The following is an 18,163-nucleotide window of genomic DNA, read 5'->3' as shown; positions in this document are numbered from 1 at the left end:
GCGTAGTGCGTAGTGCAGAGTGGTAGTGCGTAGTGCAGAGGCGTAGTGCAGAGGCGTAGTGCAGAGTGCAAAGGCGTAGTGCAGAGGCGTAGTGCGTAGTGCAGAGGCGTAGTGCGTAGTGCAGAGGCGTAGTGCAGAGTGGTAGTGCGTAGTGCAGAGGCGTATTGCAGAGTGGTAGTGCGTAGTGCAGAGGCGTAGTGCAGAGTGGTAGTGCGTAGTGCAGAGGCATAGTGCAGAGGCGTAGTGCAGAGTGGTAGTGCGTAGTGCAGAGTGGTAGTGCGTAGTGTAGAGTGGTAGTGCGTAGTGCAGAGGCGTAGTGCAGAGTGGTAGTGCGTAGTGCAGAGTGGTAGTGCCTAGTGCAGAGGCGTAGTGCGTAGTGCAGAGGCGTAGTGCAGAGTGCAGAGGTGTAGTGCAGAGGCGTAGTGCAGAGTGCAGAGGCGTAGTGCGTAGTGCAGAGGCGTAGTGCAGAGGCGTAGTGCAGAGTGGTAGTGCGTAGTGCAGAGGCGTAGTGCGTAGTGCAGAGGCGTAGTGCGTAGTGCAGAGTGGTAGTGCAGAGGCGTAGTGCAGAGGCGTAGTGCGTAGTGCAGAGTGGTAGTGCAGAGGCGTAGTGCAGAGTGGTAGTGCGTAGTGCAGAGGCGTAGTGCGTAGTGCAGAGGCGTAGTGCGTAGTGCAGAGGCGTAGTGCGTAGTGCGGAGTGGTAGTGCATAGTGCAGAGTGGTAGTGCATAGTGCAGAGTGGTAGTGCGTAGTACAGAGGCGTAGTGCGTAGTGCAGAGGCGTAGTGCAGAGTGGTAGTGCGTAGTGCAGAGGCATAGTGCGTAGTGCAGTGGTAGTGCGTAGTGCAGAGGCGTAGTGCAGAGGCATAGTGCGTAGTGCAGAGTGGTAGTGCGTAGTGCAGAGGCGTAGTGCAGAGGCGTAGTGCAGAGTGGTAGTGCGTAGTGCAGAGGCGTAGTGCAGAGTGGTAGTGCGTAGTGCAGAGGCGTAGTGCAGAGGCGTAGTGCGTAGTGCAGAGGCGTAGTGCAGAGGCGTAGTGCAGAGGCGTAGTGCGTAGTGCAGAGGCGTAGTGCAGAGGCGTAGTGCGTAGTGCAGAGGCGTAGTGCAGAGGCGTAGTGCGGAGTGCAGAGGCGTAGTGCAGAGTGCAGAGGCGTAGTGCAGAGTGCAGAGGCGTAGTGCAGAGGCGTAGTGCAGAGGCGTAGTGCATAGTGCAGAGGCGTAGTGCAGAGTGCAGAGGCGTAGTGCAGAGTGGTAGTGCGTAGTGCAGAGGCGTAGTGCAGAGTGGTAGTGCGTAGTGCAGAGGCATAGTGCAGAGTGCAGAGGCGTAGTGCAGAGGCGTAGTGCAGAGTGCAGAGGCGTAGTGCAGAGGCGTAGTGCAGAGTGCAGAGGCGTAGTGCGTAGTGCAGAGGCGTAGTGCAGAGGCGTAGTGCAGAGTGGTAGTGCGTAGTGCACAGTGGTAGTGCGTAGTGCAGAGGCATAGTGCGTAGTGCAGAGGCGTAGTGCAGAGGCGTAGTGCAGAGTGCAGAGGCATAGTGCAGAGGCATAGTGCAGAGGCGTAGTGCAGAGTGCAGAGGCGTAGTGCAGAGTGGTAGTGCATAGAGCAGAGTGGCAGTGCAGAGTGGTAGTGCGTAGTGCAGAGTGGCAGTGCAGAGTGCAGAGGCGTAGTGCAGAGGCGTAGTGCAGAGACGTAGTGCAGAGGCGTAGTGCAGAGTGCAGAGGCGTAGTGCAGAGGCGTAGTGCGTAGTGCAGAGGTGTAGTGCAGAGGCGTAGTGCAGAGTGCAGAGGACTAGTGCAGAGGCGTAGTGCAGAGTGGTAGTGCGTAGTGCAGAGGCGTAGTGCAGAGGCGTAGTGCGTAGTGCAGAGGCGTAGTGCGTAGTGCAGAGGCGTAGTGCAGAGTGGTAGTGCGTAGTACAGAGGCGTAGTGCGTAGTGCAGAGGCGTAGTGCGTAGTGCAGAGGCGTAGTGCAGAGGCGTAGTGCAGAGTGCAGAGGCGTAGTGCATAGTGCAGAGGCATAGTGCAGAGGCGTAGTGCAGAGTGCAGAGGCGTAGTGCGGAGTGCAGAGGCGTAGTGCAGAGTGCAGAGGTGTAGTGCATAGTGCAGAGGCGTAGTGCAGAGTGGTAGTGCGTAGTGCAGAGGCGTGGTGCGTAGTGCAGAGGCGTAGTGCGTAGTGCAGAGGCGTAGTGCAGAGTGCCGAGGCGTAGTGCGTAGTGCAGAGGCGTAGTGCAGAGGCATAGTGCAGAGTGCAGAGGCGTAGTACAGAGGCGTAGTGCAGAGTGCAGAAGCGTAGTGCAGAGGCGTAGTGCAGAGTGCAGAGGCGTAGTGCAGAGGCGTAGTGCAGAGTGGTAGTGCGTAGTGCAGAGTGGCAGTGCAGAGTGGTAGTGCGTAGTGCAGAGTGGCAGTGCAGAGTGCAGAGGTGTAGTGCAGAGGCGTAGAGCAGAGTGCAGAGGCGTAGTGCAGAGGCGGAGTGCAGAGTGCAGAGGCATAGTGCAGAGGCGTAGTGCAGAGTGCAGAGGCGTAGTGCAGAGTGCAGAGGCGTAGTGCAGAGGCGTAGTGCAGAGTGCAGAGGCGTAGTGCAGAGGCGTAGTGCAGAGTGGTAGTGCGTAGTGCAGAGTGGCAGTGCAGAGTGGTAGTGCGTAGTGCAGAGTGGCAGTGCAGAGTGGTAGTGCGTAGTCCAGAGTGGCAGTGCAGAGTGGTAGTGCGTAGTGCAGAGTGGTAGTGCAGAGTGGTAGTGCGTAGTGCAGAGTGGTAGTGCATAGTGGTAGTGCGTAGTGCAGAGTGGTAGTGCGTAGTGCAGAGTGGTAGTGCGTAGTGCAGAGTGGCAGTGCAGAGTGCAGAGTGGCAGTGCAGAGTGCAGAGTGGCAGTGCAGAGTGCAGATTGGCAGTGCAGAGTGCAGAGTGGCAGTGCGTAGTGCAGAGTGGCAGTGTGTAGTGCAGAGTGGCAGTGCAAAGTGGTAGTGCGTAGTGCAGAGTGCAGAGTGGTAGTGCGTAGTGCAGAGTGGCAGTGCAGAGTGCAGAGGCGTAGAGCAGAGTGCAGAGGCGTAGTGCAGAGGCAGAGTGCAGAGTGCAGAGGCGTAGTGCAGAGGCGTAGTGCAGAGTGCAGAGGCGTAGTGCAGAGGCGTAGTGCAGAGTGCAGAGGCGTAGTGCAGAGGCGTAGTGCAGAGTGGTAGTGCGTAGTGCAGAGTGGCAGTGCAGAGTGGTAGTGCATAGTGCAGAGTGGCAGTGCAGAGTGGTAGTGCGTAGTGCAGAGTGGAAGTGCAGAGTGGAAGTGCATAGTGCAGAGTGGTAGTGCAGAGTGGTAGTGCGTAGTGCAGAGTGGTAGTGCGTAGTGGTAGTGCGTAGTGCAGAGTGGTAGTGCGTAGTGCAGAGTGGTAGTGCGTAGTGCAGAGTGGTAGTGCGTAGTGTAGAGTGGCAGTGCAGAGTGCAGAGTGGCAGAGCAGAGTGCAGAGTGGCAGTGCAGAGTGCAGAGTGGCAGTGCAGAGTGCAGAGTGGCAGTGCGTAGTGCAGAGTGGCAGTGCGTAGTGCAGAGTGGCAGTGCGTAGTGCAGAGTGGCAGTGCAGAGTGGTAGTGCGTAGTGCAGAGTGCAGAGTGGTAGTGCGTAGTGCAGAGTGGCAGTGCGTAGTGCAGAGTGGCAGTGCAGAGTGGTAGTGCGTAGTGCAGAGTGGCAGTGCAGAGTGGTAGTGCGTAGTGCAGAGTGGCAGTGCAGAGTGGTAGTGCGTAGTGCAGAGGGGTAGTGCGTAGTGGTAGTGCGTAGTGCAGAGTGGTAGTGCGTAGTGCAGAGTGGTAGTGCATAGTGCAGAGTGCAGCGTGGTAGTGCGTAGTGCAGAGTGGCAGTGCAGAGTGGTAGTGCGTAGTGCAGAGTGGCAGTGCAAAGTGGTAGTGCGTAGTGCAGAGTGGCAGTGCAGAGTGGCAGTGCAGAGTGGTAGTGCGTAGTGCAGAGTGGTAGTGCAGAGTGGTAGTGCGTAGTGCAGAGTGGTAGTGCGTAGTGGTAGTGCGTAGGGCAGAGTGGTAGTGCGTAGTGCAGAGTGGTAGTGCGTAGTGCAGAGTGCAGAGTGGTAGTGCGTAGTGCAGAGTGGCAGTGCAGAGTGGTAGTGCATAGTGCAGAGTGGCAGTGCAGAGTGGTAGTGCGTAGTGCAGAGTGGCAGTGCAGAGTGGTAGTGCATAGTGCAGAGTGGCAGTGCAGAGTGGTAGTGCGTAGTGCAGAGTGGTAGTGCGTAGTGGTAGTGCGTAGTGCAGAGTGGTAGTGCGTAGTGCAGAGTGGTAGTGCGTAGTGCAGAGTGGCAGTGCAGAGTGGCAGTGCAGAGTGGCAGTGCAGATTGGTAGTGCAGAGTGGCAGTGCGTAGTGCAGAGTGGCAGTGCGTAGTGCAGAGTGGCAGTGCAGAGTGGTAGTGCAGAGTGCAGAGTGGCAGTGCAGAGTGGCAGTGCAGAGTGGCAGTGCGTAGTGTAGAGTGGCAGTGCAGAGTGGCAGTGCAGAGTGGCAGTGCAGAGTGGCAGTGCAGAGTGGCAGTGCAGAGTGGCCGTGCAGAGTGGCAGTGCAGAGTGGCCGTGCAGAGTGGCAGTGCAGAGTGACAGTGCAGAGTGGTAGTGCAGAGGGCAGAGTGGTAGTGCAGAGTGGTAGTGCAGAGGGCAGAGTGGCAGTGCAGAGGGCAGAGTGGTAGTGCAGAGGGCAGAGTGGTAGTGCAGAGTGGCAGTGCAGAGTGGTAGTGCAGAGGGCAGAGCGGTAGTGCAGAGTGGCAGTGCAGAGTGGTAGTGCAGAGGGCAGAGTGGTAGTGCAGAGTGGCAGTGCAGAGTGGTAGTGCAGAGGGCAGAGTGGTAGTGCAGAGTGGCAGTGCAGAGTGGTAGTGCAGAGGGCAGAGTGGCAGTGCAGAGTGGTAGTGCAGAGTGGTAGTGCAGAGGGCAGTGTGGTAGTGCAGAGTGGCAGTGCAGAGTGGTAGTGCAGAGTGGCAGTGCAGAGGGCAGAGTGGTAGTGCAGAGTGGCAGTGCAGAGGGCAGAGTGGTAGTGCAGAGTGGCAGTGCAGAGTGGCAGTGCAGAGTGGTAGTGCAGAGGGCAGAGTGGTAGTGCAGAGTGGCAGTGCAGAGTGGTAGTGCAGAGGGCAGAGCGGTAGTGCAGAGTGGCAGTGCAGAGTGGTAGTGCAGAGGGCAGAGTGGTAGTGCAGAGTGGCAGTGCAGAGTGGTAGTGCAGAGGGCAGAGCGGTAGTGCAGAGTGGCAGTGCAGAGTGGTAGTGCAGAGGGCAGAGTGGTAGTGCAGAGTGGCAGTGCAGAGTGGTAGTGCAGAGGGCAGAGTGGTAGTGCAGAGTGGCAGTGCAGAGTGGTAGTGCAGAGGGCAGAGTGGCAGTGCAGAGTGGTAGTGCAGAGTGGTAGTGCAGAGGGCAGTGTGGTAGTGCAGAGTGGCAGTGCAGAGTGGTAGTGCAGAGTGGCAGTGCAGAGGGCAGAGTGGTAGTGCAGAGTGGCAGTGCAGAGGGCAGAGTGGTAGTGCAGAGTGGCAGTGCAGAGTGGCAGTGCAGAGTGGTAGTGCAGAGTGCAGAGTGGTAGTGCAGAGTGGCAGTGCAGAGTGCAGAGTGGCAGTGCAGAGTGCAGAGTGGCAGTGCAGAGTGGCAGTGCGTAGTGCAGAGTGGCAGTGCGTAGTGCAGAGTGGCAGTGCGTAGTGCAGAGTGACAGTGCAGAGTGGTAGTGCGTAGTGCAGAGTGCAGAGTGGTAGTGCGTAGTGCAGAGTGGCAGTGCGTAGTGCAGAGTGGCAGTGCAGAGTGGTAGTGCGTAGTGCAGAGTGGCAGTGCAGAGTGGTAGTGCGTAGTGCAGAGTGGCAGTGCAGAGTGGTAGTGCGTAGTGCAGAGTGGTAGTGCGTAGTGGTAGTGCGTAGTGCAGAGTGGTAGTGCGTAGTGCAGAGTGGTAGTGCGTAGTGCAGAGTGCAGAGTGGTAGTGCGTAGTGCAGAGTGGCAGTGCAGAGTGGTAGTGCGTAGTGCAGAGTGGCAGTGCAGAGTGGTAGTGCGTAGTGCAGAGTGGCAGTGCAGAGTGGTAGTGCGTAGTGCAGAGTGGTAGTGCAGAGTGGTAGTGCGTAGTGCAGAGTGGTAGTGCGTAGTGGTAGTGCGTAGGGCAGAGTGGTAGTGCATAGAGCAGAGTGGTAGTGCGTAGTGCAGAGTGCAGAGTGGTAGTGCGTAGTGCAGAGTGGCAGTGCAGAGTGGTAGTGCATAGTGCAGAGTGGCAGTGCAGAGTGGTAGTGCGTAGTGCAGAGTGGCAGTGCAGAGTGGTAGTGCAGAGTGGCAGTGCAGAGTGGTAGTGCGTAGTGCAGAGTGGTAGTGCGTAGTGCAGAGTGGTAGTGCGTAGTACAGAGTGGTAGTGCGTAGTGCAGAGTGGCAGTGCAGAGTGGCAGTGCAGAGTGGTAGTGCGTAGTGCAGAGTGGCAGTGCAGAGTGGCAGTGCAGAGTGGTAGTGCAGAGTGGCAGTGCGTAGTGCAGAGTGGCAGTGCGTAGTGCAGAGTGGCAGTGCAGAGTGGTAGTGCAGAGTGCAGAGTGGCAGTGCAGAGTGGCAGTGCGTAGTGTAGAGTGGCAGTGCAGAGTGGCAGTGCAGAGTGGCAGTGCAGAGTGGCAGTGCAGAGTGGCAGTGCAGAGTGGCCGTGCAGAGTGGCAGTGCAGAGTGGCAGTGCAGAGTGGTAGTGCAGAGGGCAGAGTGGCAGTGCAGAGTGGTAATGCAGAGTGCAGAGTGGTAGTGCAGAGTGGTAGTGCAGAGGGCAGAGTGGCAGTGCAGAGTGGCAGTGCAGAGGGCAGAGTGGTAGTGCAGAGGGCAGAGTGGTAGTGCAGAGTGGCAGTGCAGAGTGGTAGTGCAGAGGGCAGAGGGGTAGTGCAGAGGGCAGAGTGGTAGTGCAGAGTGGCAGTGCAGAGTGGTAGTGCAGAGGGCAGAGTGGTAGTGCAGAGGGCAGAGTGGCAGTGCAGAGTGGTAGTGCAGAGTGCAGAGTGGTAGTGCAGAGTGGCAGTGCAGAGTGGCAGTGCAGAGTGGTAGTGCAGAGTGGTAGTGCAGAGGGCAGAGTGGTAGTGCAGAATGGCAGTGCAGAGTGGTAGTGCAGAGTGGCAGTGCAGAGGGCAGAGTGGCAGTGCAGAGGGCAGAGTGGTAGTGCAGAGTGGCAGTGCAGAGTGGCAGTGCAGTGTGGCAGTGCAGAGTGGCAGTGCAGAGTGGCAGTGCAGAGTGGTAGTGCAGAGTGCAGAGTGGTAGTGCAGAGTGGTAGTGCAGAGTGCAGAGTAGTAGTGCAGAGTGGTAGTGCAGAGTGGTAGTGCAGAGTGCAGAGTGGTAGTGCAGAGTGCAGAGTGGTAGTGCAGAGTGGTAGTGCAGAGTGCAGAGTGGTAGTGCAGAGTGCAGAGTGGTAGTGCAGAGTGCCTAAAACACATTGCCATTTACAATGCCATTATCTCTAACTTAAAACAAACCCGAGCCCTAATGCATTCCTAATGCTTGTTTTTTATCCCTTGAACAATGCTGGGCACAGGATGAACTCTGCACAGGTAATTTTAACCCCACAAGATATTTGAAAATACCGCACCTCCCGATATTGATACCTAGTGCAGCGGCACCTGTATCACCGCCCTTAATCCGGCACTGTTTACAGAGCAAGCTTTAATTCTTCCAAGAACAATAACATAAATGCCATTGCGTTGGATAGTAATTAGCCTCTTTTACTAGCTGCTGCAAATTCAGTTTGCATAGTGTTCCATATAAATGGTTGTTAGCAATCAATGAGAACTAGCTCTGGTTTAAATTGTTTGTATGTCTGCGGGTGGAGGAAAACCATTAGGTTTTATGAAGGCCCTCACCCACCAACCTAGTTGGTGGCATGCTTCATCATCGGGTCCCACCCGAGGTACCGAGTGTACCTCAGGTGTGCTTCGACGCCAGATTACTGCGGAGCGGGTTTTTTTGGTTCATGAGGGTGCTGTGAGTGTGCTCTGAGTGAGGTTTAAAATACTGTCTAGACATTAGGGAGGATCATCTACTGTTATGGTTTTTCCTCTCTGGTATCTAGAACAGGGTAGGGTTATATGTAAGGTTCCAGGGGAGAGGTCATCCAGCAAGCTGAAGATACCCCTTCCAGCTTTTGTTCGAGTCATTGGCAGGGCTGAGACTGCTGTCTCTGCTTTTAAGCCCTCATTCTGACTATTTCATAATAGAGGTGGCCATGGAGAGAGAAGGTGTTGAGTTTTAGAGATTGTGAGAACCACATACGGATGTATGTCAGTACAACGCGATCTTTTAGATCGCGGTACATGACAACCATGCCATTACAACGCAAGTCGTTACAACGACTTGCGTTGTAGGGCGTGGATTGTGGAATAATATAATTTTATATTCCAACATCAGTCCACGTAACAGTAGGGAAGGTGTTGGAATATAAAATTACAATATTCCTTATACAACAGCGCCATCCAGCGCAAGTCGTATGTAATGGCATCCTTGTAAAGGCAATGCGGTGTAAACACCGCGTTGTAAACGATGTTCCCCCCACATACACTGGTCCAGGCCAGCAGCCCAGAGCTTAAAATTGCTATTGCCTTATATTATTTGTATTTGTTCATTGTTTAGTACTCTGATTGACTCAGTAGTGCATGCAACTTATCCTCACCATAAGTTAAAACGATAAAGGTACATTTGTGTTTTTTAGTTTTTGTTTTTCTGCATGAGTCTATCTTTTATTTTGTATGAATGAGTGCACTGTCCACTCCTCTGTGCTTGCTCAGCTTTTCCTCCCCACATGGTGCTAGGATTTGCTTTCAGGACATACTTTGAGAGCTAGCTTAGCTGATTCTTGAACCAAGCCCCATGACTAGTGGAGCAAAAATGTCAGCTTCTCTCTGCCAATCAGATTTCAGCTGTTCAGAAATCTGCTTGTTCTTTATACACAAGATGGTTCTTTAATTTTTTCTAAATGAAGTTCGAAATGTAACCACTTTTTCTTTTACCATTTTAAAAACGACTCTACACCTAACTAGAAAAATAACCTAAAATTAGGTCGAGCCCTAACGGCTGTAAACCTTTGGAGGTGTTGGTGTACACGTAAGCAAAAATTCTTATTGACTTTAACCGGGAACACAACATTTTAGACATTGGTATAACTTTTACTCTATTTGACCATTCAGCATAAACGTTTTCAGAAGAATTTTAAGGAGGACAGACTTTGTGCCCATTCAACAAACACAACCAAAGTTATCACATATTATTTGTTCTTACTGTTCAACTAAATAACTTAATTTTAATGGATATATGGTTAGATCTCAAAACTTGATCATCAGCTGATGCCTTTTGGTGCATGGGTTGGGGTAGAGTCCTGCCCTTATCAGCACCCCTTAGTCATCATCACCATGACTAAGGCCTTTCTGGGGCCCTGCAAGGATCACGAGGGCCACGTTGCAGAGTTTTGCTTTGTTCCTGAGTGTTTGAGAACCCAGTGGGTAATGGATCCTATGTACTGTCAGAGGGAACACCTCACATCCTGGCTTTGCGGCACGGGATCCTTTAGGGGTATAATCCAGAAGCATAATCTGAAGAACCATAGTATCCTATTAAGACAGAGATTTGCATCTTTCACCTGGTACAGAAAGCTTCACCTGATATCTGAAAAGTGTTACATTGAAGGACAGGAACAAATATGTTTCCCCTTCAACCACCATTACCTGGATCCACCTTTACTGACCATTACCGATGCTGACCATTACTTTGCCTGTTCTAATTACAACAACTGTGGTCATTACCTCAATTGGCCTTTGAAGAGGCTGAGCAGGCGTAATATTCTATCTTCACTCCTACCAAGATGTCTATGGGAGCCTTTCGACTTTGTGTAACATGAAGCGTTGCTATAATGGTAAGCCGAAGAAATGGTAGTCGAAGTAATGGTGCTTGATTGCAGTAACTTGATGACTTCTAAGCCTGACAAGATGAAAATGATGGTCAGAAAACTTGAGATGACCTTGAAGCCGGGCTAAAGGAAGCTGGACTCCGGCTTATGGAATGTCTTCACAGTTGATAGAGGGCTTCCTTTGAGTTCTTTTTTAACAAACTGTGAATGTGTGATTTGGGCTGCAACTTTGATCATTACTTTCTCTGGGTACCCCAAAAATGTCACTTGGAATAATCGAGTGAATCAAGCTTGTGGAGAAAGTGACTTCTTAGATTCTGAGACTCCTATCTCATTGTGTTGCCTTTCTCTGTCATTTTCCCTCGCCACCAGAGACATTCTGTGTGCAGTTTAGAGAACAATTTAAGTTAATATTGGCCTGTGGGGTATTTGGAGGTACTATTGGTTAGCCACTGGGACGCCATTTGCAGATAATCTATTCCTGTAATTTCTAATGACATTGCTGGTTGGTCATTGATCAGGCAGGCACGGTTGACGGAGCCTCACAAAGGTTGCATAGAGAACAAATTAGAATCCTCGTAAATTATGCAGTAGGAAACATTTCTGGGACAATGTGATTCATAACCTTCATTTCTATTTGTAATACCTGTTAATGTTTTGGAGAATTTTAGTGGAGTATTACGTATTTGCACCTACAAACAGAAGTTCTATAATTTGCTCTCTTGTTTGCACATTATACATACAAGGCAAGTGAATGCCAAGTGTCTCTTTTATATTTTAAAGTTTTATTCACTAGGAATGTGTAACAGCAAAGACACCTGAGTTACATAATTAAGGAAATACTATCTATAAAGAGTACCTGTCACAGTCCACACAGGTTAAATCCTTTTAAAATGTAAGGGGCATATTTGCAAAAAAATCACACAGCTCATCAGCACCTTTCTGTGCTCCATGATAGGGAAAGGGCAGAAATGCACTGTATTCAACATTATATGGCGCATGACTGTCTTTTCTCTGCGCTGGCACAAAATGTGCTGCCTAGCTCCAATGCAGGCACCTTTGCACCATGGTGCAAGTGTGTCTGCTTTGTAAGTAGGATTGTTTTTGTGCAAGAAGGGACACCTTTCTTGCACAAATCAACCGCCTGAGGCATTTTGCTCTTCCTATGTGTGCTGCAGAATTCACCACACATAGAAAGAGGAATAAAAGAGGATAAATAAACATATTTCTCCTCGGTACGCCCCCACTGTGGATGTGGAGCACTTTGACGCATTCGCAGGTCGACCAGCAATGGTAAATCTGGGAATGTGCCAAGATCCATGGGTGTATCTCACCAGAGGATCCATTGCGATTATAAATAATAATGGCGATAGGGGCACCCCTGCCTGGTGCCACGAGATATGGGAAAAAGGGCACTGTAATCGTACTATTAAAACAAATATGGGCTGAGGGTGTGATATACAATAGTTTAATCAATGTAGAAAAGCCCCTCAGTATGCCCAATTTGCCCAGCACTGCGTGTAAGAAGGGCCATTACACAGAGTCAAATGTTTTTTCAGCATCCAAAAACACAGCCACCGTCTGGATCTCTGGGTCTATTCTATGGACTACAGAGAAAAAAAGTCATCAAGTTTAATGCTGTGGATCTGTGCCATATAAATTCAGTCTGGGGAGGTGATATAATCTGCTCCATAAGGAGAGCCAAACAGGTAGCCAACATCTTAGCTAATATTTTATAGTAAAAATTGAGTAGTGATAACAAGCGGTATGAGACACATTTTTCCAAATCTTTCCCGGGTTTCAGTATCAGGATGATGACCGCTTCTCTAAGTGTGGGAGGTAGTGTTCCCTCATCCAGTGCCTCTGCATACACCTCCAGGAGGTGTGGAGCCAACATGTGTTTATAGGCTTTATAAAAGGCTCCGGAAAAGCTGTTGAGGCCCCGTGCGTATGAGCCGTCCATATCATCAATGGCTTGTACTATCTCTTCGTTTGAGAAAGGCTTACTTAGAAATTGTCGGTGAGCGTTGGGTATCCAGACCATTGTTATCTCATCTAAATATGAAGAAATTTCTCCCTGACTATTGACAGATCTAGTGGTATACAGATCAGTGTAGATCTCTAGCAGTTACTGCACTATAGCTGGTATGCCAGTTATACCTATGCCGTCCTGCCCCTGCAATTTAGTGATATAGATCTGGTTTCGCCACAGCCTGAGCAACCATGCTAAGGTGCGCCCTGGTCGCTCTCCTTCACCGTATCGTCGGGCCTTCGTATATTTTCCTAAATAGTGAGCTTCCCACTCTGTGGCCTCCTTCTATTGAGCCAGCAATTCCGCTCTGCAGTTCAGGTATTTTGGGTCATCCCCACCCCCTTTCTCCATATTTTCCCTATCTAGTTTGGTGAGGTCACACTCTAGAGTTGCAGACTCCCCTAAGGTAGGTCTTGAAGGCTTCCCACAAGGTGGTCTGTGTTGCAACTGACCCTTTGTTGTGGTCAAAGTATTCTACTGTTGCTGTAGGCAATTCAGCCCTAAAGAGGGGAATCGCCACTGCCTTTCAAATCCTCCTTCTCCAAGGATTTTTATCATTAGAAGCACTGAGGAGTGGTCGGACAGGGTGCCGGCAGGTGTTTAACAGATTGGACCCAAGGCATAGCTGAGCCGGATATTAGCCAATAATCCAGCCTTGTCCAAGTGTTATATTGTTGTGCATAAGGAGTGTAGTCAGTGCCTTGTGGATTCTGGTGTTGCCAAGCCTCTGTTAATGCATACGTTTGGCATATATCTTTCAATAGTGTGAGCGGGGCTTATTAACAGGGGTTGTGGTGGTGCTGTCAAGTGCGGGGTCTAGGAGAATATTCAGATCCTCGCCTAAAAATATATGGTCTGCGTCCACTAAGTCTATCTGCGACTGTAGTTGCTGATAAAAGCCCAGGTCATCTATGTTCGGGAAGTAAGTGTTGATCAGAAGGACCTTCTGCCCCACCTAAGCCTCCCACCCCCAGGAGGTACCGTCCCTCTGTGTCAGTAATTGTGGCGTGTGTACAAATGGCCGTGCTTTATTTATCAGGACTGATACCCCTCTGGAGCATGAACTATAGTTAGAGAAGTAGCGGTGTGTTCCCCAAGCGGTTGCGAATCTGGATGGGTGAGCAGGTAGACAATGTCAGCTTTGGGCTGTTGCATGTATTTGAGCACCTGCCTACACTTTATCTCGCTATTTAGCCCCTGTATGTTCCATGTCAACATGGATATGTTCATGCAGGGTCAGAGGTCGACCCGGAGTTCCATTTTTTGTGCTTGGTGAGTGGTGATGCATCTACGAACCTGTTGTGGTGAGTGTAGTTGTAGACAAGTAAATCAAAACAATAACGCGCAGCACCTTTCATTGACTGCCCATGCAGAATCGAGAATCCATATAGAATAAACTGCCACATGCTACACCTTTGAAGTGACTCATCCAGTTTTTGTCAATTTAGATGTTTTTCAATAGAATACTTTTTGATTTTACTAAATTGATCTGGGAGCTTTTCTGAGGGACTTAATGCCAGTGCTTGTTCATTCTCCGAAGTTGCCTTCTTTCTCGGTTATCCACTAATAAGGAGTAGACAGGGCTGTCTTAGAAAAACAGTGCTTTTCGAACTAGGAGCTACTTTTGTACGGTTGAGGGAAAATATGCTCCACTGGGCAACCCAGCTTCGACAGTATGAGATTACTTTGTACATGACATGGTGTCCATGATAAAACAGACTATGTCAACATGTGTTCCCAAAAAGTACAATAGCCTATTTACCTATGAAAATGTATTATGAAAACAAAGCAAATGAATGAGTTAAATATGGAGATTGTTGATAAATATTTTGATGATGATATGTTTCAGAAAAGTTTATCACTGTATGCTGGGTGCATTATAGTTTTATGGCCTTGGGTTGTAGGCTATACCTGTCATTAACAGCCTTCTCCAGAGTTATTGGCCCGAGAAGAAGGCAAGGGCATTAAACAAGGGATCAGGACATTATTGGCTTACATAGCCCTCTATGGCGGGCTAAAGACCAGTAGAACGCTCCGCCCTAAGAAGAGGGAATGTCTTTATTAAAAGAAAAGCTGGTACACACATGCGGTTTAAATCCCCAGTGGCTTCAAAGCTTCTCAGCCTTTCGCATCTCCTGCTGTGGATGTTTGACAGTTGTTGCCATGTGCAGGGCCATGGTGACAAGGGACAAACATCAAACAGGGTGATAGAAAGATCTGTGAATGGGGCTGTAGTAAGCCTGATTGTGTCTGTTCTGACAATCTGCTTTTCTTCATTTGGCAGAGCCGAGGCAGACTTAGGAGCTGAAGAGAATTGGGGCCAGAAGTACGACCTTTACAATTTGCGAGTCGCAAATTGCGTTGTTTTGCGACTTGCAAAATGTAATTTACAGCAGTGTCTCAGAGACTGTTTGCGATTCCTAATGGGGTTGCAAATTACATGCCTTATTAGTAGTCAGGAGGCTGGTGTAGTTTGAGACCCCATTGGGAATGGCTAGCACTCTCAGGGATGGTGGCCTACTGGAGTCAGCAGACCACCATGTCTGGGACTGCTTTTTAAATAAAGCAGGTTTAAATTTTTAAATGTAGCCCATTTTCCTCAAAAGAAAATGGGCTGCATTTAAAAGGAAAAATGAAACGTTTCTGTTTCCGGTAGCAAACTAATTGTACATTGAAGTGCGAGTCGCTTTTAGGAAGGGACGCCCTTGGCACACACCTTCCTAATAGCAAATCGCAAACCCCATTTTGCGAGTTGGTAATAGGTTACCTACTCGCAAAATAGGGTTTGTACATGGAGCAGACCAATTTTGCGGTTGCAAACGGGCCAATTTCCAGTTTGCGACCACAAAAACGGTTGTACATCTGGCCTCTAGTCTCTTCCTCCTTCCCTGCCTCTGGCTTTACTATGAAGCACTGGAAGATGGAGAGGGGAAAGCTAGCTATATGCCCTCACCCACAGCCTCTGCACACTGTTTCCCCTGCAGTCCACATACCTAGCAGAGACAGCTATAAGCTGTACCTTGGGGCATTGTAATGCCAAAAGCAGCAGGCCTACACCAATGTTTATATCTGCAGAGGCTCCATTTTCTTCAGTGGACCTGTCAACATTTCAGTGTTATGAATTATTAGGAAGTTACAATGCATTTGGAATGTAATCTTTTTGTAGTAAAGACAGCACGTTTTTTCTTTCCATTGTATGTTTTTGTTATTAAAACACAGTGCTTGCTTTAGTGTACATTTCGTGTCAGCTCACAAATACGACATCTGCACCATGGATCTAAAAATATATTTTGTCATCTTTTTTTCATCAGTTACGGACCAAGCTTTCGTGACCCTCAGCACAGATGATGTTTACTGTCAAGGAGCTCTGGTGCTTGGACAATCCTTGAGGAATCACAGAACATCTAGAAAGCTGGCAATACTGGTTTCACCCCAGGTCACGGGCAGAATGAGGTATGTTCGATATTAATCAAAGAAAGCGGGGGATCAAAAGAGTTCAGTTCGAAGTTAAGGCCTCAGACTTTGGCGGGCTCGAGTCTTTGGAGGCTAGGATGGTGATGCAGAGCTGTAACGAAACTTGAAGGTGCCCCCATAGACGTGACAAGATTATATTTCTAGAAAAATGTCAATACCTGTCTGGTACTTTCTTTCTAAACAGGATAGGAAATAGCTTAGTGCCATTATAAGTAACAATCCCCACCCACAGTCAGAGCATGCATGATTACATAAATAAATACACAACACAACTTTGGATTGGGAAAAATATTGCTGCAGGTTTATTCCGTACAAAAGTATGCAATATGGTGGGTCATCTTACGGGCGATCCAAGGTCAGGCAGCTGTAACCAACCTATGCTGCCCTGCCCGCCTGAAGAGCCAAGCACTGTGGAAAACCCAATCAGTGCTACACCTTATGGGGTGGTCCTCTTTGCGGAATCATGTGACTCATTGGTCCCTTATTACTCACGCCCCTTTCAGGGCAGAGCATTGCAAGGCAAGCCCCCGGTTGTTCAGGCCCACATCTGCCCGAAGGACTAACGGGGCGCCAACGTAAATCTTCCAGGACCCTCCCATGAGGCTCCTGGGCTTGGCTCCGGTACCCCTATTGTGCTCTTGCAGAGGTTACCCTTCTGTACCCATATGCTTCCAGATCACCCTGTAACTCAGCCTGCAATGACAAAAGAAACATTACAACGTTCTGTGCACTTTGTCTGCCAGCCCCACGCCGGGTAAGAGGTAGGGTGGGAGACGGTGTGTCCGGTGTAAAAGAGGACTCCCGAAAGGCAGGGTGAGGTATCAGTACCCCCCCGACCTCTGTGCGATGGAAATAACGCACCTAGTTCGCCAAGGCCAGGGGGGACTTCTCCCTGAGTCACACCACTAGAGGGGTGGGTACATGCCTAATCGGCACTAAGAGGGCTGTCTTTTTAGGGTGGCCTCTGCGTGGGCCACTTGCAGCCGCAGAGATGGTGTGAGGAATCCTCTAAATCTTACGGCCTTCCCGACATAGTGTATGTCATCTTGTATTCCAGCAGCAAAGCTCACAGCAGTCCCCCGTCTTTAAATGAAGCAGAGGAAACCGATAATTGGGCAGATGGGGCATCCTCCAATATTTGGGGGGTGCCTTGTTACCTCCCAGCTTCAAATGAAGCTCTACGTTTTTAATCTGAGGCTTTTGGTTATATATTTTTTCTTTGCAATAGCTATTCCCTTAGTTTCATAACTGTCTTTATCTGTTATGCAATTACTTTCCTATAATCTTCCACATAAAATATAACTGCACACATATTTGGAAACCGGAGTCTTCATTTATACACTTGACTCCACAGGTCGATGCCTCAGACTGGAGGAACATACACTGTAAGAGTGGGATGCACAACTCTTGTACCAGTTTTTTCTTCTTTTTTATCGTCTACTTAATCACGAATGCGTGCTGAATGTTTATGTGGCCTGCCCAAATGCCACTGGATATAACAATAGCACTGAGGAATGGGGCATCATCTTTCCCCAAAAAAACTGTCGCACAGCTCAATGTCGCCATTTTGGTGCGCTTTGTTTCTTTGAAATGTTCCATTCTGTAATCATAATACTCTCTTTTAAACCACTACTTAGTCTTCTTTTCACATCTTTTCATCTTTTTTATAAATCCACCGGCGGAATTTATTTATTGCCATTTTTCAAGTTTCTTATATTCCAATTGTGCCCATCCGGACCACTTGTAAGGATACGAATAGTGCATGATTCATCACAAGCAGATATTATTGTGTAAAAACCCAATGCATTTTGGGCCGCCTCGCGCCCTTCTTCGGGGGTCTCTATAAATAACAAACAACATCATAATTACTCTATGTGCTTATTATAAATACTCGTACAACAAGAGGTACAATAAAGTCTATCCGTTATGCCACATTTACATGGCAAAATCCTTGTTGTGCACATACAATGCGCCAATCACTTAACATCATCCTCCCCCTCCCTATTTTCTACATTCCTCCCCCTTCTAGTGAGAGTGTCATCAATCTCTTTATTTGCTGATCTCTTCCCCTTCTTCTACTGTGGCCATCATCAATAACTCTTTACTAGATAACCTCCCCTCCTATCGAGAACGTTTAAATCACTGCATGTTTTCACAAACTCTCCGTTTCACTACCACTTACAACTGTTCATTATAATTTAATTACACTTCTTTTACCTCGTAGCAAACGTTAACTCATACCTCCCCGCGCTGTCAGATTGCTTTACATTACAGCCTCCATCCCAGTGATTTACATACCTGCCATGAAAGTTTTAAAAGCCTGCTGTCCTCATCGTAACCGATCACGGTTTTACCGTTCCCCCTCCCTCTTTTTCAAAAGTCTACCACTTCCTGCCTTCTCCCCATTGGCCTGATAATCAGAGTTAACCACGATATTGGTGGGTTACACTCTTGTGCTACAAACATCCTCTTATACCTGTTATTTCCTAGAAATGCTTGCACTTTTCATTTGGTCATAGGTAACTGACAGGCTAAAAATGCCCTTAACCTTTGCTTGCATGAGTTTCAGAATCCCAGAGCCAGGCTACTAGATGCCCACAGCAAGTGATCTCACAGAGAGTAAATTGACAATTTTTCTGCCTGTGCTGTAAGTCTTTATTTTGGGAATCTTCTCTGAAAGTGCCATCAAGTGCAATCTTGATCTTCATAATGTGATCTGAAGATAGAATCACCATTACCAAGCAAAAACATATTGTGCTAGCAGTGGTTATAATATTATGAAAATGCAAAGAAAAACTTAATATTTTGCAAATTTAAGTTTTACATGTTGGAC

The 18,163-nt window shown here is 49.2% G+C and overlaps 1 protein-coding gene across 1 annotated transcript in view; it reads left to right on the top strand.

Moving 5' to 3' along the window:
* Positions 1–18,163, top strand: part of GYG2 (glycogenin 2) — a 251,993-nt gene that overhangs the window by 105,861 nt on the left and 127,969 nt on the right. Inside the window, exon 3 of the mRNA XM_078657607.1 lies at positions 15,168–15,309. Within this exon, the coding sequence (XP_078513733.1) occupies positions 15,168–15,309 (142 nt within the window). The remainder of the gene's footprint in view (positions 1–15,167; positions 15,310–18,163) is intronic.

This window comes from Lissotriton helveticus, chromosome 8 (assembly GCF_964261635.1).
Source record: "Lissotriton helveticus chromosome 8, aLisHel1.1, whole genome shotgun sequence".
Lineage (NCBI taxonomy): Eukaryota > Metazoa > Chordata > Amphibia > Caudata > Salamandridae > Lissotriton > Lissotriton helveticus.
The sequence above is the reverse complement of the archived record's forward strand: the minus strand, read 5'-3'. Positions and strand labels throughout refer to the sequence as shown.